The 23,427-nt window shown below is 37.1% G+C and overlaps 3 protein-coding genes across 3 annotated transcripts; 1 reads left to right on the top strand and 2 right to left on the bottom strand.

Annotated features, from left to right (window-relative positions):
- Positions 1-388: 388 nt before the first annotated feature.
- Positions 389-5,071, bottom strand: LOC111324273 (uncharacterized). The gene is made up of 5 exons (XM_022927791.2): positions 3,682-5,071; positions 2,857-3,023; positions 1,394-2,506; positions 1,072-1,190; positions 389-595 (listed from the first exon to the last, which is right to left on the bottom strand). The coding sequence occupies exons 1-5, from the start codon at positions 3,986-3,988 to the stop codon at positions 454-456; spliced, it is 1,848 nt and encodes a 615-aa protein (XP_022783526.2). The 5' UTR covers positions 3,989-5,071; the 3' UTR covers positions 389-453.
- Positions 5,072-5,179: 108 nt separating this feature from the next.
- Positions 5,180-15,388, bottom strand: LOC111324272 (U6 snRNA-associated Sm-like protein LSm6). Its single transcript, XM_022927790.2, has 4 exons — positions 15,193-15,388; positions 8,769-8,839; positions 5,911-5,953; positions 5,180-5,528 (listed from the first exon to the last, which is right to left on the bottom strand). The coding sequence occupies exons 1-4, from the start codon at positions 15,281-15,283 to the stop codon at positions 5,491-5,493; spliced, it is 243 nt and encodes an 80-aa protein (XP_022783525.1). The 5' UTR covers positions 15,284-15,388; the 3' UTR covers positions 5,180-5,490.
- A 1,557-nt stretch (positions 15,389-16,945) lies between these two features.
- On the top strand, positions 16,946-23,364 carry LOC111324269 (uncharacterized). The gene is made up of 7 exons (XM_022927784.2): positions 16,946-17,389; positions 19,380-19,407; positions 19,820-19,877; positions 20,323-20,452; positions 21,357-21,437; positions 21,581-21,790; positions 22,698-23,364. The coding sequence occupies exons 1-7, from the start codon at positions 17,111-17,113 to the stop codon at positions 22,938-22,940; spliced, it is 1,029 nt and encodes a 342-aa protein (XP_022783519.2). The 5' UTR covers positions 16,946-17,110; the 3' UTR covers positions 22,941-23,364.
- The last annotated feature ends 63 nt before the right edge of the window (positions 23,365-23,427 follow it).

The raw sequence follows: 23,427 nt of genomic DNA on the forward strand, positions 1-23,427 counted from the left end.
GAACAAAGTTAAGAGTTTGCATTACTAAACGAGATAAGAGGGAAACTATAAAACATCTGTTTTTTAGGGGGTCCAATTCAGCTACGATGTAGGAGGGTGGGGGTAGGGGGTGGGGTGAGGGGGGTGGGAAAGGCCCACTAAGACTACTGGCCCGTTAGCTGTAAGAAGAATATTGCTCCTCCACCTGTTCTGTACTGTCCCCTTCCCTGACAGAAAAAGATTTATGAATTTTTACAGTGTTTTAATATATGTCCACTTGTAATAATAAATAACTGTTATTTCTAAGCGTGAATGCTTAGAAAAAAAAACATTTATCTACAGAAGGAAAGCATATTCTCTCTAAAACAAAATTCAATATTATTTCAATTGCACGCACAATTTTCAATGATATAAATAAATATCTTATTTAATCACTTTTCCAATATGTCGCATCGATAGTTCTCCTGCAAAACTTTAACCTTTGCAGAGAAGGATCGAAACTTTCTTAGACGATCCGTGTGCTGAAAGTTTCCGCATTGTATGGTGAACCTCAGCGATATCACTGGCGCGGTTTCCCCTTCTTTCAAAACGTTTCTCCATCCCAGAGGTATTCACCCTGCAATTAAAAGTAAGAAACACTCACCGCTAAATTACCTTTTGATAGATAACAGGGAAAAGGTTGAGGAACGTGTAGATCTACCCCCGTAAATTATCAGTTATGCGTGGTAAGCATCTTGTTATTACTGCGTTAGTGTTAATTATAGGATGCTTCAGGATCCCAGTGCCTATTTTAAGGTTTTATATTCACCAAATTTTTAAAATATCTTGCTTCTACTTAGTTTGGTGGATGAGCCGCCAGGGAAAATCTTCTTAAAAAAAAAAAAGTTGGGTCTATATCCGCTTGCGAAATAGTTTGTCGAGTTTTGTTTGACCATCAATCTCCCTTTCAATGCTCAGACTTCTTCATGTGGTCAACTTTTCGAGTTAACAACGATGATAAAAAGCGAGGAAAAAGATGGATTCTGAAACGTACAGCTGTAGCTTTATCTAAAACTAGTATATAATATCCTTGCAACAATAAATATTACTGACCATTTATTCTTGGTGTCTCCCTGACCACTAGCTGCCACATTACTCTCATCTTCCAAAAACATCATTTGGTATAAAGCGGCTTTTTCCTTCCTGGTTTCCAGGGTGCTAAAGGTGTTTTCCTATGTATGGTATGACAAAAAAAAATTAATAACACGCTTCAAAATATCCATGCACGTCAAAATTTTATGACAGTTACATCTAAAAAGTGCAAAAAGTCCACACCCAAAAATTATGGTAGTTTTCGTTTTCATCCTCTCCGGCGCGCTTTAGGATCGCTCTTACTCGCCCTTGAGTCTCGCGCTTAGCAGAGTAAACATCTCACCTCACGGGATGACTCAGAAAAAATGTTTTGGAGTCCATTGAGCAATAAGTCGATCTTGAACTCCCTATCCTTTTCTCTTGTCAGCTTGGCTATTTCAGGTTCTGACCTTTCTTGTCTTGCTTCAAGCACCAAGGCATCAACTAAGTGAATTGCGTTTCTCTTTATGTCCTCCATTCTTTGTATTTGAGTCTCAAGTTCTCTTATTCTTTCAGACTGTAGTTCGAGGTGGTCCTTGTCACATCTTTCTTGCCTTATCTCCTCGATTACATTTTTATCTTCTTCCAATTCCTTTGATAGTTCCAAGAACGATGTGGACTTTTCTTTTTGTAACTTAGCAATTTCATCATTAAGTTCGCTGATTGTCTTTGAAGTTTCACATTTCAACTCATGCAACTGTCTCTCCAACACAACTACTCGCTGTTCATTCAACGCCAGGGATCCATTTAGTAACTCTACTTTCTCGCGCAGATGTCCGCATCCACCGCGACTGTGTTCCATTCCATACTCCTTCATTTCCTGTATCGTTATCTTCAGCTCATCAACCTCAAACGTCAGATCTTCATTTCTTTCTTGACTGTTCTTTAATCTTTCCTCCAAGTAGTCAGCATCATCCAATAACTCTTTTCTTTCTGCTTTAAACGCGTCAACTTGGCTCTCTAACAGAGCTACTCGCTGTTCATTCAACTCCAGGGATCCATTTAGTAACTCTACTTCCTCACGCAGATGTCCGCATCCACCGCGACTGTGTTCCACCCTATACTCCTTCATTTCCTGTATCGTTATCTTCAGCTCATCAGTCTCAAACGTCAGATCTTCATTGCTTTCTTGACTGTGCTTCAATCTTTCTTCCAAGTAATCAACATCATCCCATAGTTCGTTTATGTCCGCCATAACCTTTTCCACGAGTTTATTTCCTTCGTCCCATTTTCGCTCCTTTCTCTTAAAATCACGTTTTAAATTCGCCAGCTCTCTTTCTTGGTATTCTTCCTTAAGCTGCAGTCGCTTTATTTCAACTTTGCTCTCATCCAGGTCAGCCTGCAAAGTTTCTATCGTCCTTCGGTACATTTGAAGTTCCTCAGTAATGACGCGGCGATCTTTCCCATCTTTGCAGACCTGTTTATTTAAGCAAAACAAGGATTATTTTTTGTCGCAGTTGTTGAATTTCTGGAGAGAAAGTAGGTGACTATTTTTTTTAACTATGATGGTGATAACCCACAGAAATGAAGCCGGAAGACATGATATAAATGAGTGACAATCGTAATTATGATTTGCGATTCCGTTTACGACTTAGCCACTTTTCTTCTTCTTTCGAATTTACATAAAGGGGGGGGGGGGGGGAGCCAATCACGACATTAAGTTTCAAGTCCCTCAGAAGACAGTTGTCAATGTGAGATACTCTACTAACGATATATGTTCATAAAACAGTTTTCTTGCTTCGAGTACTATATGTTATTCAAGATTACCTGTTTCGACTCTGTGTCTATGGGTGTAAGCTGTCGTGATATACGTCGCTTGACATTTGGCGTCGTTTTCTGAGCGCACCTTAAACTGCCACAAATAGCTGTAGTTGAAGGAATGGCGCTTGCTTCCTTCTTGTCCTGTTTTCTTTGAGTTTCTCGCAGGTTAGTACCTGTGATTAAATCAAGATTACCGATTAGCTCCCCCCTAAGAAAAATCAGTCGCTAACAGATTATTTCCTTAGAAAATCTCATAATATTGTAACGGCAGTAATCTGCCTCTAGTTTGTGCAAACGAGCTCAACTAATTAAGCAGCTTGAGATCACTGAGATGATTTATGTTTTAAGCGGCCTACATCGATCTTTCTTTCTTTCTTTTTTTTTTGGGAGGGGGGTGTCAAAATCTCTGCAACTTGGGAAATAATTTCATTCAGGAGACCGAAGTTAAAATAAATAAAGATTAAAGAATAGATATGAAAATAAAGAGCTAAATATAAATCAAATGAATAGAAATGTTGTGATAAATAATGATCATTAGTAAGTCTTGCCCTCAATGAATAAAATAAAAGTTGAAGCGAGTCTTTATCATCGAATTTTAAATAAACAACTTTGAAATTTCTTTTTAAGCCCGGTATAACATGTATTCCGCAAAAATGAAATACGGTTTATCTAAACTGCTATTCATGCCTTTTGCGTACGGCGTATCATGGTATGATCCAATCTCTTCTGTAATTCCGGCTGCTCATTTGAAACCGTTTTCTAAAATCTCTTCAGTTTTCGATGTAGGGCTTGAATGAAAAATGAAGCCAGCCAACAACCGACAAGACATACCTGAATCTCTTCTAAGAGGTTTTCCCACTCCAGTTATTTTGACAATCTTAGCTGGACCAACTTTAGTATCAACTTTGGTCTTCTTCTCGCGCACCACAATCGGATTCCGCGATGATCGCTTGTTTTGAGGTTTGTTGACTGAATTTCTCTGCAGCCGCGCTTTGCTATCGGCCTCGTGCTTTGACGAAAATCTTCTGTCACTCTCTCTGCTCGGGCGAGTCATTCTGACCGGTATTCTTGATTTCCGATGCAGAGAAGGATTGAGATTTTGGTTGCGTTTCTTTTCAGGGTGAAGCCACGAAGCCATCGCGTCTCACCCGCGGTTTATTCTCGCTCGATGACAATCCTTACTAACGTAAAGTTCGCTTTGTTTTTTTTGGTTTGTTTTAAGTAGTTGTTTCTCAAATCAGTCCGTAAAATAATGCAAATTTTCAAAGCTCCGAGTTTCGATACTGATCGCACCGATAGCTTAGACATGATTTTGTTTTGAGCGAGAATCCATGGAAACCATCTCTTACGAGTTTTTCGTCATACAGAGCGAGGAAACCTTCGATAGCTCGTGCGCGATAAGCTAGAAGGAATTTGATAAACAATGTGTCCAAATTTTATAACGCTGAAAATTCTGAAATTTGTTTCACCTTCGAAAACTAGCCAACACAAAAATATGAGGCAAAAAATGAGAAATGTGAACGCAAAATGGATTACAACTGTTTTCCGCAACCCAAAGGAGGCAAACAAGTGTGCAGGCAAAAAATGTGAACCTTTGTGATAACTACGCAAAGCTGTCACTTCTTAGATAAAAAAATGGATTCATCACACGTGGAATTGATGTTTTCATACTCAGCTACTCGTAGATCCATTGAAGCCGGTGGAAAAGTCTTCCCCTCTCATTCATCGGCAAAGAAATTGAGTTTGACGCTTCCCGCCATTCTAGATGGTGATAGATACGGTGGTAATGATGATTTGGCAAAGGCAGAGATGCTGGAGTTCCTCTCTTCGTAGTATTTTTTTTTTTGGAGAAAAAGGTGTAAAATTGCATTCAAAAGCCCACATAGCTTTGCGAGGACTGTAACCAGAAGCCAGCTGTAAAATTTCAACCTTCATCGGTCTTTGCAGATTTTAATCTTCCTTTTGTGTCGGTTCACTTCGTCTTAGTCTAAATTGTCTTCTAAGGTAGAGATTTAACTTACACTTCCATCTTTTATACTGTTGGCGGCATTGGAATAATCACTGAAATCGTAAAATTAACTTTCGGACTGACTTACGCAAAGATAGAGTCTCTTTCACATCACGATCGTTTGCGAATTTCAACCCAGTCAAATACTCGTGTTCTCCTAGCCAATCAGAGATGAGAAAAAGGCTGAGTATTTGAAAAATGTTGAGAGGTTGTGCTCAACGTTGATTGACTGTTTAGAAATGCCTGAAGTTAAGCTGTGTTCAGTACTGCCGTAAAGTGACCATAGAAACAACAGAAACGTCAACCACAGCACCTTTCCGCTTTGGTACCGGATAACACTGACTTTATTGAATTCTACACTGAAGAATACAAAACTGCTATTTACAAGGAACCATAAGCAAAACTTCTCTTTACACGGAACCATGAGCAGATTAACATGTTAAATAAAGGTTATGTTATGTTTATGTTATGTTTATGTTATGTTGTTATGTTATGTTATGTTTATGTTATGTTTATGTTATGTTATGTTTATGTTATGTTTATGTTATGTTTATGTTATGTTATGTTTATATTATGTTTATGTTATGTTTATGCTGTGGTCTGATGTTTTCTTTCATCCACTTTCCTGTTTTTTATCTTCTACTTGTCTTTTGTGTACTGATGTACAACACTGAAAAGGAAAACACACATCATAAACACACATTTCTAAGGAAAAATGAGATCCTAGTGACTCTCGGGTGTTCAAAAGGGATACATAGTGAAGGTGTGTGGTTCACACTTGCAAAGCTAGCTGATATCAATGAAGAACTATAATGAATGAAAAAATTTCCATGCAAACCCTAGCTACTGAAAGGATAGTACAGAGAACACAAAGAAAATCATTTAGGTACAAAAGACAATGGAATTTTAACAAGCAGTTAATTCTATCTCGTTTCTTTACTTTTTAAAAAAGGCATGGGGGTCTATTTCACTTTTCCTATTTCATCATCTTTACTTTGTAGAATAAGAAGTGTGGTTTCAACAGACTTGGATCATAATGGCTACATACGTACCATTGTTCCCCCTTAAAAAGGCATCACCATATTTGTTTTTCAACTGAAAAATAAATGCAAGTTATTTAATACCATGTTACAGAAACAATATATTATTTGAATTTAATCCTCTAATTCCACAAAATATCCAAACCCACAATGTTTGTTTACCAACTTACCTACTGAAATTTCTGAATGCCTGATACCCCCCCCACTTCCTCCCTTTGGAATCCAAATGAGAAAAGATGCTTCATTAAGCTGCAGTCTTGAAATTCATTTTAGAAAGTAATGTTTTGAAAGTTCTATACTATTGAGATGGTTCACATTCATTTAATTAGGTTCATGTCTACCTTTTACAGTCTCTTTTAGCTGCAGACTATCAAAATACATTATAATTCTACTTTCAGAAATCCTGATAGTTTTTTTTTCAATTGAATTAATTAAAGATTGAGTTGAAAGGGAATGTGAGCCATTCCATTCCATTCCTTCTTTTGTCCAAATGAAGTGAAGGGGGAGAACACAATGCCAGCCACATGGATGCCACAAGGTAAATAAAAGAAAAGGAGTCTAAAGGTAAAACTTAATTCGTGGACAAGGAGGACAGAAGTGAAAAAATAAGAACATTGATTCATAATTAATCAGCAGCATTTTGAAATAAATGACAGGAGACAGGAGTAAAGCTGATGTGATGAGGGAGGGGAGAGGAAGGCAGAAGGAAACAATAATGACAGGAGACAGGAATAAAGCTGATGTGATGAGGGAGGGGAGAGGAAGGCAGAAGGAAACAATAATGACAGGAGACAGGAGTAAAGTTGATGTGACGAGGGAGGGGAGAGGAAGGCAGAAGGAAACAATAATGACAGAAAACAGGAGTAAAGCTGATGTGATGAGGGAGGGGAGAGGAAGGCAGAAGGAAACAATAATGATAGGAGACAGGAGTAAAGCTGATGTGATGAGGGAGGGGAGAGGAAGGCAGAAGGAAACAATAATGACAGGAGACAGGAGTAAAGCTGATGTGATGAGGGAGGGGAGAGGAAGGCAGAAGGAAACAATAATGACAGGAGACAGGAGTAAAGCTGATGTGATGAGGGAGGGGAGAGGAAAGCAGAAGGAAACAATAATGACAGGAGACAGGAGTAAAGATGATGTAACGAGGGAGGGGAGAGGAAGGCAGAAGGAAACAATAATGACAGGAGACAGGAGTAAAGCTGATGTGACAAGGGAGGGGAGAGGAAGGCAGAAGGAAACAATAATGACAGGAGACAGGAGTAAAGATAATGTAACGAGGGAGGGGAGAGGAAGGTAGAAGGAAAAAATAATGACAGGAGACAGGAGTAAAGCTGATGTGATGAGGGAGGGGAGAGGAAGGCAGAAGGAAACAATGATGACAGGAGACAGGAGTAAAGCTAATGTAACGAGGGAGGGGAGAGGAAGGCAGAAGGAAACTAATGACAGAAGACAGGAGTAAAGCTGATGTGACGAGGGAGGGGAAAGGAAGGAAGAAGGAAACAATAATGACAGGAGACAGGAATAAAGCTGATGTGATGAGGGAGGGGAGAGGAAGGCAGAAGGAAACAATAATGACAGGAGACAGGAGTAAAGCTGATGTGATGAGGGAGGGGAGAGGAAGGCAGAAGGAAACAATAACAACAGGAGACAGGAGTAAAGCTAATGTGATGAGGGAGGGGAGAGGAAGGCAGAAGGAAACAATAATGACAGGAGACAGGAGTAAAGCTGATGTGATGAGGGAGGGGAGAGGAAGGCAGAAGGAAACAATAATGACAGGAGACAGGAGTAAAGCTGATGTGATGAGGGAGGGGAGAGGAAGGCAGAAGGAAACAATAATGACAGGAGACAGGAGTAAAGCTGATGTGATGAGGGAGGGGAGAGGAAGGCAGAAGGAAACAATAAAAGTATCACTCTACATTATCTTTTATCTTTTTCCCTATGATTTTTTCTTTCCCCTCCCTCTCTCTCCTTCCCCAAACATTTTACCTCGCCCCAACTCTCCACTGGTTTTCTATTTTAAGATGGCGGCCTGAACAACCCATAGGAATATCTACTCACCCCACCAAAATCCGCCTGCACTGCAGGCTATTTCCCCTATCCACTTCTTTATTATATGTTGTTGTCGTTTTTTTTTATTAATTTTATGTCCTTGCATTTCATTTAATTAGGTAATAATGTTATGTATCTTATAAATATTACAAAATGGAGGAAATGTGCTCCTTTTTAAAAAGGACAACAAGTCCTCCAATCAAAAACAGACTGAAATGGTTTAATTAATACAAAACTTTGAAGATCTTTTTGAGGACTATTTGGTTTTATTAAAAACTTGATCATTGGATAATGCAATTCAAGACTTTTTATTGGCTTAGCCATTATGGTATATCAGCCAATATACCATAATCTACAAATATGGCAAGCATACGTGTCAGCTTGAAATTAAAAGGGAGCTAAAAATTTGATAAAATTTAATAAAATTTAATAATTTAATTTAATGTTTTTAATAAAACAATTATTCCACTTGTGATGAATATATGAAGTTCATATATTTTGAACTGCGGTATGATGCATAAATAGCACTCTCTACTACGAGGATCGTGCATCATACGTAATTATTCCACTTGCGCTTGTTGGATATGAGATGATTATAGCCAACTTGGCGCTATGTACCTCGTTGGCTATCTATCATCTCATATCCAACGCGTGCTCGTGGAATAATTGTTAAATATCGACTCAGTTGAAATTGTAAATTGGCCACCGCAATGAATAAAAAAGGAGGACTACTTGAGAAAAAATGGTTTTGTTGCAAATGGTTTAATGACTACAACAACACTTTTTTTGAAAAAAGAACTTGCATTTGTAATTTTGCTCACCTGTCCATTAGCATACTCTTCTGTTTGTTCTAGAGCAATGTTCATGTAACCATCAAGGCAGGCTAGTACTCCTGACAGAAATCACACCGAGTAGAATTTATGTATTTATCCACACACATAAAAAAATCAAATTTACATAGCATGCAATAACAGGGACTTTATAACATGCACAAGAGCAACCAAAGAGTGCATATGGTTATTAGAACATGTAGTTTGGGTGAGTACAACAAGTAACCTTTTGTGTGTTTTTGTTTGTCTCATGGGTCTGTAGTCTCCTCTGCTAATACATATCATCTGTTACTTGTCAAAGATACATATATGTGAGCATATTTTTGTAAGCATAGTGAGGAGTTTGTAAGGACTTTTATGCTTCACTTTAATGAGAGAAAATGTCGAACACTTGCAAACTCCACACTAAACTATTTATACCATAGTGTTGCAAAAAATAAAACGTGAATCTTAATGGAATTAACCTCAATGAAGGAAAGTTGAAATCTTTTTTTCCTTGAAATGTATTTGATGGGGAAATATCAATTTTTGGGGGGATGTAATAGTAAATCAAAGTAGTCTCCTTTGTTGCTGTTGTTTGGTCTTGTCATGCAAAATGCTCTTTCCTTCCCCAGAGGAGAGAGATGGAGAGAGAGAACATTGCACTATGAGACCAATTAACAGTTGCAAAGGAGGCTAAAAGTCCACTAAAAGAACACCAAAAGATCTTCACAAATTTTTGATCTCACTTTGTGGCTTTGTTATAACTTCCAAAAAGTCACTTACTCACAGCATGAAAACAATATGTTTACTGGTTTTATTGATAAGTATAAAAAGTATATGAGGGTGTCTTGAAAACTCAGACCTCAAAAACTCAGACCCCAGACCCAAAAAACTCAGACCCTCTGGGTGTCTCGAAAACTCAGACCAAAAAAACTCAGACCCTCTGGGTGTCTCGAAAACTCAGACCCTCTGGGTGTCTTGAAAACTCAGACCCGAAAAACGAAGACCCTCTGGGTGTCTCGAAAACTCAGACCCGAAAAATAAAACATATTTACACTGCATGAATGCCGCAAGCCGACTTGTTTACTGTTCGTCGATACAGTGGCATTACGTGCACTGATCATGAAAATTATCTGCCAAGAAAAGAAAAAACAGCTTGCAGAGTTAGACACGTGCAACGATCATGAAAATTATACTCAACATTCATATAGATTTTTCTTTTCGTTATTGTATAAGCCAAGTTTATATCCACAACGTGGTGTGTTGTGAGAAGCCATTCACGAGGTGTGTTGTGTGATGGTTCCCTATACAAATACAGGACCAGAGTCACACGAAAGTAGTGATGGATATTTGAAACCAGATACAACCTTTCGGGGTCCTTATACATCCCTCATTTTAAAGAATAACTGTGTATAAACACTGTGTATAGACACTGTGTATAAACAGTTCTTTGTTTATGTTTTCTTTAAAAGCTTTCTTCATAAAGCTTTTAATCAATATTTGTGGTCAATAACGATAAGACATTATCCGTTCATGGTTGCATTTTCCAAGCCTCACGAGTTATTTTCTTTCCTTTCAATAAAAATGCTTGAATGTACTTACTGTATGATTCACTAAATTTTTTTTGGAAACGATATTGCAACTAAACTGAACACTGAAATAACATTGCAACTGTTTGTTCTGAAATAAAAAGTACTTATTAAAACGATTGGTTATAAAATCGATTGCTGGTAAAACCACACTTGCTCAACCAAATGACAGCAATCTCAATCCTTTTACAAACAGACATATCATTGAGATCACAGATTTAACAAAAACGACTTCTCCTTGACTATTAATGGTCTATTCCGCTCAAAATTAAATGCAGGAGATTTAATCGCGAGAATTTCTCGAAGTAATTAACGACCGCAAAAGGTTATATCCACTACTGTCGCATGACGCCAGTCCTGTATTTGTACAGGGAACCATCACACAACACACCTCACGAATGGCTTCTAATGACATGACAGGTTGTGGATTATACGATAACGGGGCTTATACGATAACAAAAAGAAAAATCTATACGAATATTGATTATAATTTTCATGATCATTGCATGTGTCTAACACTGCAAGCTGTTTTTTCTTTTCTCGGCAGATAATCTTCATGTTCAGTGCACGTAATGCCACTGTATCGATGAACAGTAAACAAGTCGGCTTGCAGCATTCACGCGGTGTAAATATGTTTTATTTTTGGGTCTGAGTTTTCGAGACACCCAGAGGGTCTGAGTTTTTCGAGGTCTGAGTTTTCAAGACACCAAAGGATATAACTATAAAAGGACAGAGATGAAACGTGTTCAAGCATATCACAAAATTTCATGAACATACAAGTGAAACCTCAGCAACACTGTGGAAAAATTGAAAAGCAGTGCAGTTTTTCAGCCAGATTATCACATATCAATACTGGAGAAACAGGGTCTGTTTGAGTTTTCACAATGGGTCTTTTTTTCTTTGATAAGCAACATCTCATAATTATGGCACTCAAACAATCCAAGATCTGAAATTTTTCTTGAAGATTTATTGGCCCTTGTCATTGTTTATTCAGGTGTTTTCCAATCACAGAATAAACTTATATAACACAAAGATGAAAAATTGTCTCCAATACTAAAAAAATAAAACTATTGAAATTGACAACAACATGCAACCAGTAAACCTTGATGACAGAGCTAATTGCAGCTTGTCTTATATATATATATATATATATATAATAGTTACTGCATATATATATAAATTCTTCAACTTGATTTGAATGTATTTCAAAGAGCGCTCAACTCTTAGAGGAGCATTGATAATTATAACAAACTGGTTCAAGACTTCAGAGGTAGTTCATCGTTTTATTATGACAGCTCTGTTTCGTATGGTCAAAAATGACCACACTCATTAGGTAACTTCAACAATTGACCGTTAACTTACAATGACTGGCTATAAAAGCTGGAATATGGTTGCTAGGAGATATAAAAAGGACACTACTTTTCCATATACACCGAATCGAAAAATGGCATCCAATTTGAATTGCCATTGTTCAGGACTTACTAGCCTCTCACACATGTGATAATCCTTTTGTGTTTTCCACATGAAGAGAGGCTAGTAAGTCAAAAACAATGGTAATTCAAATTGGATGCCATATTTTGATTCGGTGAATAAGTCATGTGACTTGTATGTATAATTTCGGAGATTGTTACTTTATTATGAAGTGTTTAAGGAGGTATCTGTTTCTATGGGGGCATGAATTTGCTAGCTCATTTCGCTTGTTTAGACTGAAGTTCTTTTCTACATATGATTGTGAATTTTTCAAAAAGACAAATTACATTTCTTAGTAATGTTGTTGTACGGTTTGTATTGTTTGATGATTTTCCACGTTAGCTTGAAAGGTTTGTTATTGGGTTTGTTATTGTTTTTAGCCAACCCAAAAGCGCAACAAAAATCGCAAAAGAAAAGTGATATGGTATAATCCACCATGGAACTCCAACATGAAGACCAATCTGAGAAGAAAGTTCTGAAATATTGTTGACAGATGCTTCCTGAAAAACCATTCATGACACAAGATCTTTAATCGGCACACACTAAGGATAAGCTACTCCGGCATGCCTAACATCAAAACAATCATAACGTTACACAACAAAAAGCTACTATCAGATTACAACCAGTCACAAAATTCACCACAAACGCTAGACAAAGAATGTAACTGCCGGAAAAAAGACCAATGCCCCCTAGATGGAAAATGCCTCACATCACACGTAGTCTACCAAGCAACAGTCACAACTGAAACGTCAACAGATTCATATGTGGGACTCATGACAAACTTTAAAGAACAGCACAGAAACCACACAGCTTCCTTCCGACACCAAAACAAGAAACACAAGACTGAATTATCTAAACACATATGGACACTGAAGGACAATAACAAACCTTTCAAGCTAACATGGAAAATCATCAAACAATACAAACCGTACAACAACATTACTAAGAAATGTAATTTATGTCTTTTTGAAAAATTCACAATCATATGTAGAAAGAAACTTTGCAGTCTAAACAAGTGAAATGAGCTAGCAAGTTCATGCCCCCATAGAAACAGATACCTCCTTAAAAACTTCATAATAAAGTAACAATCTCCGAAATTATACATACCAGTCACATGACTTATATGGAAAAGTAGCATCATTTTTATATCTCCTAGCAACCATATTCCAGCTTTTATAGCCAGTCATTGTAAGTTAACGGTCAATCGTTGAAATTACCTGATGAGTGTGGTCATTTTCGACCATACGAAACAGAGCTGTCGTAATAAAACGATGAACTACCTCTGAAGTCTTGAACCAGTTTATTATATATATATATATATATATATTATTTCCATAAGGTCATAGTAGTAGCAAGTAGGATAAATATTGTAAGAAATATACAACTTTTTTTTAGAGACATGTTTCAGCATGCTTATGCCATCTTCAATCAATGAGTAACTGAATGTGAGTAATTATATAACAGACAAGTAGATGAATAAAATATTTACAGTACGATGTAATACAAAAGCGGATACTAACTACAGCGTGACAACAAGCAGGAAATTAAAGGTGTGAACTAAAATGCTAAAAAAGTGTTATAATGCTGTAATTGTTTGTTAAGTTTAGGTTTGATCTTATTTATATAAAAAGCTTCTTTGAGTTTTAAATCATTTGAGTTGTTGGCAGAATCCAGAATACTAAAGCAAGAAAGGGAGTATTTGTTCTTACAAGGAGATGTGTTAAAATGCTTAAAAATATGTGTTTTTATTGCTTTCCGTGTGCTCCTTTATCCTAGTAGAGAAGTGGCGACTAGTTTCGCAAATATAATGGGAATTACATCCCACACAAGAAAATTGATAAACTACCATGGATTTTAGAGCATCAGGAGTACGATCTTTAACACTGAACATGTTTTTAATTTTGAAAGTGAAAACTAGTTTGATATTTAGGTCCCATTTACAAAAGCGCTTAGTGAGTTGTCGGAGTTTAAGGTTCGCTATTTTAGAATAATAGCCGACAAAAGGGAGTTTAAGGTAACGTGTATTACTGTCATCAATGTTCCGGCTATTTTGAGAGGAGGACCCATCAAGATACTGCTTGAAAGTTCTTTCAATAATATGCGAAGGAAAAGAATTACGTTTTAAAGTGTCGGAAAGTTTCTCAAGATCGTTTTGAAGACCGGAAGAGGTGTTGTTGATTTTGTAGATACGGTCAATAAGAGTTTGGATAAGGCCAATTTTGTAGCATGATGGAATAAAACTAAAGAAATTTGTTAGGAGACCAGTGTAGGTTTTTTTATGAAAAACTGAAAAAAACACAATCATTCAAAGAGTTGTCGATAAATATATCAAGAAAGGAGAGTTTACCATCATGCTCTTTTTCGAAAGTGAATTTTATGTTGGGGTGCCATGAATTAATGTAATCAAAAAATGACATTGCATCCTGTTCATTGTGGAAGACACAAAAGGTGTCGTCAACATAACGCCTATAAAGTAGAAGGCGAGTCGATTGGTTAAAATCATTTAGCCATGTTTCCTTGTGGAATGTAATGTAATCAAAAAATGACATCGCATCCTGTTCATTGTGGAAGACACATAAGGTGTCATCAACATAACGCCTATAAAGTAGAAGGCGAGTCGAATGGTTAAAATCATTTAGCCATGTTTCCTCGTGGAATGTAATGTAATCAAAAAATGACATAGCATCCTGTTCATTGTGGAAGACACATAAGGTGTCGTCAACATAACGCCTATAAAGTAGAAGGCGAGTCGAATGGTTAAAATTATTTAGCCATGTTTCCTCGTGGAATGTAATGTAATCAAAAAATGACATCGCATCCTGTTCATTGTGGAAGACACAAAAGGTGTTGTCAACACAACGCCTATCAAGTGGAAGGCGAGTCGAATGGTTAAAATTATTTAGCCATGTTTCCCCGCTTTTGTATTAAATCAAACTGGAAATATTTTATTCATCTACTTGTCTGTTATATAATTACTCACGTTCAGTTACTCATTGATTGAATATGGCATAAGCATGCCGAAACATGTCTCTAAAAAAAGTTGTATATTTCTTACAATATAAAGCAAAAAACGTATATATATATATATACGTTTTTGCTTTTGTTTTGTTTTTTTAATTGAACCGAGGGTTTATATTAAGCTTAATTATAAGTTAATTTCATTAAATGCTAGAACGAAGTGAAACGGGTCAACTGAATCATGACCTAAATACAACAGCGAAAAAAGTGAACCATAAGTAACTGGAAGACGTGAAACGGATTAAGTCTCTTCATCTTAAAATATCCTGAAAAGGTTAATGTTTTCTGAATTTGAACGTTGTTAGTTTGGAGAGCACATGGTGAAATGACGCAGAAAGTGAAACAAATCTCGTTACCTCGGTAATCGACGCCATTATTAAGCTTCACAACAACGGGACGACCAATAATTTGTTTCAGAAAGTCACTTGGAGTTTGTTTGCGACTCATTACTTTTGATTTGCTGGAGCCAAAACACGAAAATTAGGGTTCTATCACTGACTACTTTGTAATTTCAAAAAATGGCGGATGCAGGGATCTCGACCCAGTATTTCTCGCTTGGCTAGTGAGGTTGGAAGATTGTAATGGTGGCTTCAACGAAATGAAAACAAGGACGGGAGAATATTTCTACTTCATTTTATTCTAGTCTCAGCTCTCTTATACCCTCACGTCCACAAAGGTGGCAGGAATCTGATAAATCTAGTAAAGTGGGACAAAGTGGAGCAGCATAGACCGTGTAACTAAATGCAAATGTAAATAGAAAGCCACCCCCACCCCCAGCCCCGCCCGTTCCCCCCCAGAAATTTTCCCTTTGCAAAGAAGATAACGTTTTGAAAGGAAGTCTGAAATTACCAAACAGACATTGAGAGTTCCTTTCGCTTATCGCTACCAGTTCTAGGGATCTGTCTCTTGAAGGTCCTGGTAACTTAACGAGCCCGTGAAGCCGTTCTGATTTCATTCAGGATGGGGTTTCAAAAGTTTTGAAAATTATACAAAAACTGCAACCATCCTTTAAAGAAACAAAATGGACAGGTTAGAGTGCCATTAGCTGAAGATTAGTGTAACATAGGCCTGCATGCCGTGCATGCGTTATTTATCATTTTTGATGGGTGGGTTAGGATGGGACTAACTGATTTTTGCATTTTTGTAAAAGAAAAAGGGCATTATCTTCAAAAGATTCCAACGAATGTACCGTTCAATGGATAGCAAAAAAAAGTCCTTGCATTCTATTATTGAAATAAGCTCAGACACTGGTGTTTTGTGGTCTATTGTCACTGTTGTCTGAATACTAATTTTTCGCAAAAATAAACTGCGTTGGTGCCACACTTACTCTAATCTCTTTCGAATACATAGATATATATTCACACTGTCAAAAAAAGATTACATCTATAATAATCTATCCTTTTTTGTACGGCGAATTTCTAAACGAGACCACAAAATGATTGTCTGCATCTTAACTGATGGGATATTATAAAGGAACATTTGGGGTATTTTACTCCTGATGAATCATCGCGGTTGATTCACAAAGGCGAATAAAGTGTTAATGATGAGTTTTTCCATCTGCTCCACTTTCAGTTTTAAAATATCTTCAGAAAAGTTTTCGTTATAAACGGAATTCAATCGAGTATTAATCAGGTTCCTCAACCGCCGAATTTAGCGCGCCATTAAACATCTTGCGTCTGTGTTCCGCAGAGCGAATTGACAACAACTGACTAGTTATATACTATTTGCTCTAAAACACCTATCTTCATGAAGGCAGATATATTTTTGTTTTTGCCAAGAGTTAACTTCCCTAATTAGACTTTAATCAATTTTTCCTGCGGATTCCGAGTCTTAATCAAACAAGCGACTCTTCTTCTTCACATAACTTGGACTAAAACGTATTTTGCGATGACATTGTTTGGATTATTCACATATTAACCTGGTGTGTTCTTCTCACATTCGCTATAATAGATTAAACATTATTGACAATTTGACGTCTGCTGTCAAAACGTAAATAAAACTCCTAAGTTTATTGATTGTTGCTACTTACGTACACAGGATCACTTTCTCTACGTCACCAGTTTGTCGGAAATTTCCAATTTTCCATGCTAATTTGTTATTTAACTACTTACGTTATCATTGTGAAAAGAATTGAAAATTCATGCGGAAGAAAGTTGTTTGGATTGTCAGTGCTAGAGGTGAACAAATCGTTCGCGATATCTTAATCCCAAAGGGAATTACAGTACAACAAGAAATGCCTTCGTCTTAAATAGCATCGAACAAACATTGGTCAATATGTTTTTGGCAGCAATTCCTTTCTTGCTCTTGGTCCAATTTGGACCCACCGCATGTTCGACTCACCAAAATAGCTACTTTCGTGGGTTGGTAGAAGACACGATTTCCAATACAGACTGGATGACATGTCTCCAAGCTTGCCATCACAAAGCAAGCTGTATCTCGTATAACTACGGAGGAAAAAACAGGAATTGTGAGTTGATTTCAGATGGAATAACGAATCAATGTGACAGTGCAAAGGTGATCTATTCAAGAGAATGGGTGTTTCATCAGATAAGGGTAAGAACTATGTAAATCAGTGGAGATTTGTTTCCTCTCTAAAACTTGTTGCAAAGTGACCCTTTTTAATGAAGATTGCATTACATATAGCAGAAAATTAAGATGAAGATGATTCCCGCGAATTCGATCTGTCAAAATTTTGAGAATTTATTTCGTTGATGCTTTTAAAACAGCGAGTTTGCTGTGAAAGTTGTTATGAATTTTAAAACGGGATTTGTTGAGTTATGATGTTTTCAATAAACTTACCAACTCTGGGGCTATGGTAAAACTAAATAATTATTACCAACACAAATCTCGTTATTGCAGTCAGTGCTATTAATTCATAAAATGCTCCATGCTATTTTCTTTGTTTTCCATTAAAGGGAGAAGTAAAATGGAGAGCAGTGGACACAGATATTCACGAAATATCACTGCCAACAATTTTACTCCATGTTCTCTTGCACAGTTGCGAAAAATACGACGAGAAAAAATTAATTACGGCTTTCGTTGATTTATCACGAGAAAATATTCTTTCAACAAGAATTGTGACTGTTTTTTTTTTTTTTTTATGACGTTACGTGTTTCTTTCAATTCAATGGAAAAGACTGCCTGGCTTGCACGCGCATTTGGATTGAAAAAAGAAATGTCAAATTATGTTACAGTTTTTTCACACTAGAGGCTACACAACATATTAAAAGCTAATGACTGAATTTTGAAAAAAACCTCATTACATTCATTTCTTCTACCAGAATTAAAAGGAAGGCACACTCTAGACAAAACTGAACTCGATAAGCTTTTTAAAATGTTTTATATTGCGATACCGGCAATACAAGAACCATTGAAGCATAATATTACTTATGAGAGCCTGGGAGGCAGATTTCGATCGCTGAAGATGGGCACTTTAGAAGCCACTGTTTGAAGAAACTCAAATATATCATTTTTCATTAACCTTTATTTTGTTTTGCCATTGACTTCAGATGCTTCAATTTAGAAACGATAGAACCTTTAGTCAGCTTAATAAGACTTGTTTATAATTTGCCTGGTAATATTGAGCAAAACCCGTGGCAACTGGTATACATCATGTTTACCTTGCCAGCGGCTAAGAAAAAGAAAAACAAATATTTAGATTTTAAGGAAGATGTTATGAAGGAAATTGAAATATTTATTCAAGAGCAATGAATCTATTCACAAATCGTTGTGGAAACAAAGTTAAAAGACAATAACACCCAAAAAGATAGTATATTTCCGTATGATGCACGATCCTCGCAGTAGAGAGGATCGTGTATTTCGAAGGAATAAATCGAATAGAAAAAGACCGATTAGAACTGACTGGATAGCTGTTTTTTGTTTTTTTGTTTTGTTTTTTTTTTATTTTGAATTTAATAGCTATTGCAATGATTCATAGTAGACGCAGGTAAAACACCGCAGGTGTTTTTTTTTATTTGAAAAATCGCTTTTACCAATTCGAGACAATCGACCTGTTCGCATTCTCAAATTAGAAATTGGCTTGCAAAGTTTTAATTCGAACAATGCTGTTGAAGAGAATAGATTGTTGTCAAGTAAAGATATTAAAAATATCCGCGTCATTTTAGCGCCTTTCCTCGCTTGAGTCGAAAGGATCTGAAATTGGGCAAGCCTAAAGGAATTACGACGCATTGAATTGATTCAGACGCGCCGTTTTTCCAGGCGGAATTGATTCAGGCGACTTCTCTTACTTATAGCGGACTTCCCTCCCGATTAATTCGATTCGACATCAGAGTTGCATTGTCCGCACTGGGTCTAGGAAGAGTAAGATATAAAAGTACAAATATCTAACATCTTATTGGATGTTAATAGTGAAGTATCCAATGCAAAAGGTGGTTAGACAACACCACAACACTGTTATCAACAATTTACACATTTAAATGTTTGTGCTGAAGCAAAAAGAATAAAAGATTCAGTGACTACTGATCTATAATTGAAATAGTCAGTGTTTAACTCATTCTATTTTCTTTTTCTTATGCATTTTTAGCCAGTTCCTACAAAACAAGTCAAGGCAGGTGAATACTGAAAATCTTTTTTTTTTTTTTTGCTAAGAGTTCCTTTCAGGAAATAAAACTGCAAACAAAGCTTTGAGTTTACCGCGCAGGGTGATGCTTAGGTGTTTTAAGTGCATATTTAACATCAAAAGTAAATCCGCTCTCATTGCGTATCTTTGAGTTACTTCATTTCTCAGCGAGTTCACTTGCAAGCTCAGTGAATCATTTCATTTTCAAGTAATCTCTCGTGTTCTTTGATGAATGTTATTTCTCGGGAAATAAAAGGCTGAATTCAAAATAAAATAACACACTTTTTGGAAACCAAGTGAGTTTTAGAAAGAAAAAACTGAAAAGCATGCAGCTATGAGGGTTTTTCTTTTTCAAGTTAACTTCCATCTGTCTTTTGTTTTTCCTGTAATTGTTTTCTTTGAAGAATTAGGAGATGATCCAAGTAATCCTGGCAAGTCATGCTTGGATATTCTCGAACACAGGTGAGTTATCGTGGGTAAAGTTGACTTTCAAGATTGTTTTTTCTGCACTCATGATGTTCTTAAATTTCTGGCCCTCCTTTTTCTACAAACCGAAAAAAACTCTCTGGCCGCACGAGGAGTCTACTGCTTCACAACATAAAATAACGGAAAGCATCTGTTGTTAGACTAACCAGCCTACTTGCAGATGGTAGTTTGCGTTTTAATGCTCGAGATTCAGCGCGGCGAATATTCGGTCGCCATATCGAACTGGTGGAAGATTTGTGACGAATGACAAAACGAGGGGGAGGGGGGGGGAGAGGAGTATAGCCAGAAACAGGTCTGGCTTTATGACACAGAGTATAGTAGGGGTTTCACGCACCTCTGAGGGATACTCGCCAGGATACGTTGTATCATATACATCAACTATTTTATAGTTTTACTTTCATCACATTTCCTTCTCTCGTAGAACTGTTTCTAGCGGTTCTTATCATATCAGAGTAGGAGACGAAATAAGTTTGATTTATTGTAAAATGGAAAATACCTTGGAGTGTGGAGATGGAGGCTGGACACTAGCTTTGAAAATAAACGGAAGCAAGGTAAATAAGTGTTTTGAAAGTCTGATTTATGATGCTGAGATGAATTCGGAAGACCTCTTTCCACTGGCGGGTTGTATGCACCTGTGCCTACCTCCCGTCCCCCGACTTTGCGCTCACCCCCTCCTCGAGACAACAGTAACAGCATCAATAATAGTGCCTAATTGTTTGGTATTTTGGTACCTGGAGTGCACTTTGATTTATCACCAATGAGAATGAGCCAGCAAGAACTGCAGACATCCAGCAACGAACAGTTTGAAGTGCGAGGAAACGCGTCACTGGTTTCGTATCGCATCTGTTTGGTTGAGAGACTGACGGAGTTTTCTTGATCAATCATAGATAATATAGAAGTAAAACCAATGTATTCCTAGTTTACTCACGAAAAGCAGATGAAAATTACTTTAGTCTAGTAATAATGCACAATTTACGGGAATGAAGCCTGGCTATCTGACTGATCATCATGTAAAAAGTGCGAACGGTCTCACCTCGATCGGCTGATCAACGATCTGACTGGCTGACAGACATACGGCTGACAGTTAGTCAATCAAATCGTTGATCAGCCGAACGAAATAAGTAACTGACCGACTACTGACCTGGCTATCTGACTGACTGACGAACGTTCAACTGACAGAAAGACAGACAGACAGACAGACAGACAGACGGTCTCGCAAAAATGCTAACATCTGAAAAGCCAAATTGCAAACTGACTGACCGAGTAACTAACTCAAGCTTAGGCAGTTAGAGTGAAAGGTAGACACTTGTTTATAGTCTTTATAAGATCAACACTTTTAGGTGTAGTGGTTATCAAAAGCAGTAACTTTACCTTTTAAACCTGATTTTAATGAAAGATAGTAGTATTACTTTGTTGAAAAAGTAGCTCCAAAATTTATCTGAGAATTTGTCCTAGGGAACATTCTCATATTCCTCTGAGTTGTGGACAAATCAGAAAGCCTACAAACCAGAGGAAGCTAAAGATCTCGATGACAAGGTATTTAAAAAAAAATGAATCAAATTTGATAGTAAGCTCTAAGGTGTCATTCTAACATCAGTGGCCTTCGATCAAAAACTTTCTCTCTCTTTCTCTCTCTCACGCTGAAGATAACTTCAATATAACCTTTTCTTTCAAAACAGGAAACAAAATCTCTTTTCTTTTCGAGAGCCTATATTACAGAGGGCCTCTGTGTTGGAATGAAAGTTCACGGTCACACAAGATGGCTCAAGATACCTTGGAATGGAAACGATGATCTATTTGGAATTTTTCAAAGGAATTCACGGGAGGTTCTCAAAGGAATTCGTTTTTCTGACTGGACATCATTGATTGACGGATCTTCTATGCCAGAAGTAGGTAGAAGACAATTTAACTGTAACATTCAACACAATATCAGTTCAGTTAATAGGACATTGTACTGGTTGACTGTGGACAATCACAGACTTCTCGGTCTTGTTCTCGACTGACAATCAACTTGGAATTCACTTGTCTACGACATCTGCTGTAAAGTATTGAAACGTATCGATCTTTTAAGAGTAATCAAAATAGATTGACCTCAATGCTTTAGAAAGCGGACTTCTAACACTGAACACTTCAATTCAACTTATCATTGGTTATTCTGTGTCATTCGGGGAGCGACGTCATAGAAAAACTTTCATCGGGCTTTAGATCGGGTTTGCATCAGGTTGCAGAAGTATGCGGTTCATTGAGTTTTTGATATTAAGCAACCTCAAGAAGTTTCATCGTCTGAACTATTTGAGAAAATAAAGTGGATGACTATAAATCAGGGCATTGAAGATTTAATTTCAGTATACATGCTTAAGATAATTAACAAACGTTATCTTGATTATCTGCGCACAGTAGCTTTGAACATGTAGGAGAAAAACACCAAACTCAAGTCAATCAGGACAGCCGCGGGCGGAAATCTAAAAGCTATCCACAACTACGGAACAAAGGTTATTCAAATACAGAGGAGCTCACGCCTGGAAGCCGATGTCAGTACGTGGGCGTTTGGAATAGTAGCCTAGACAATTTATAAACGTTTTTTAAAGCTGTAATCGCGGTTCTCTTTCCTGTTAAAAAATTACTCAGATATTATTTCTTAATTTTATTATATACTGATTCTATAATTAGCAATTGATGAGGGCCTCCCTAACCAACCTGACTGTTAGATTTTGCCTTTGAGCTATCCTCTCTTATTATTCTAATTAGGGTTATGAAAAGACAAGTGTTCAAAAAGTATTTTTCTTGTTCCTTCAGAACTGTTCAAACAGCAGAAAAGGTGGTTTTAACGTCGAACAAGAGAACTCCAGAGATGGTGCAAAAGCTCGAATTGGATTGATAGCACGAAGCGGAGAACCATGCAATGGCGATCCCGATACAAAAATTGGGTTTGGCACTTCAGGAACTAACAACACTTGTGGAAACGAATATATCTCTAATTCTGATGAAGCTAGTAAAGTAATATCTATCAAGGCATTCTGTTACATATTCGTCAAATAGTTCATGGGAATAACATAAAGAATTGAAAAACGGAAGAGTTCCGCGGGTTACTGAAAGAAGGAGGTCCCCCTCTCTAGTTTGGAAACAGGGGTAGAACGTTCAGGTTCAGAAATTTAGCCACAAGCCGCTATGTTAACGTTGTTTCACGATACACATGGACGTTTTTTAGCTTTGTCTCCACGGTTTGTTTGTTTGTTTGTATTTTCTTTTTCCTTGTAACAAATAAAAGCCTTCATCCGTCAATGGCTAGACATGTTAATGTTGCCCATTATCAGGTTACACTATTATTACTCAAACATCATTTCCAACTCTTTGCAAAGTAGAGTAAAAGTAAAGGCTATGTAAATGATTTTTATTAAACTGTAGAAAATCACAAAGCACCAGCAGAAATCTGAATTATTAAAGAAAAAAGTTCTCTTGTAAACCTTGTGTTTCTTAAGTTTATGTAGCTGCAATTTCAAAAGTTACACGATATTGTCTTGGTCGT

The sequence above is a fragment of the Stylophora pistillata genome, chromosome 1 (genome assembly GCF_964205215.1).
Source record: "Stylophora pistillata chromosome 1, jaStyPist1.2, whole genome shotgun sequence".
In the NCBI taxonomy this organism is placed as follows: Eukaryota; Metazoa; Cnidaria; class Anthozoa; order Scleractinia; family Pocilloporidae; genus Stylophora; species Stylophora pistillata.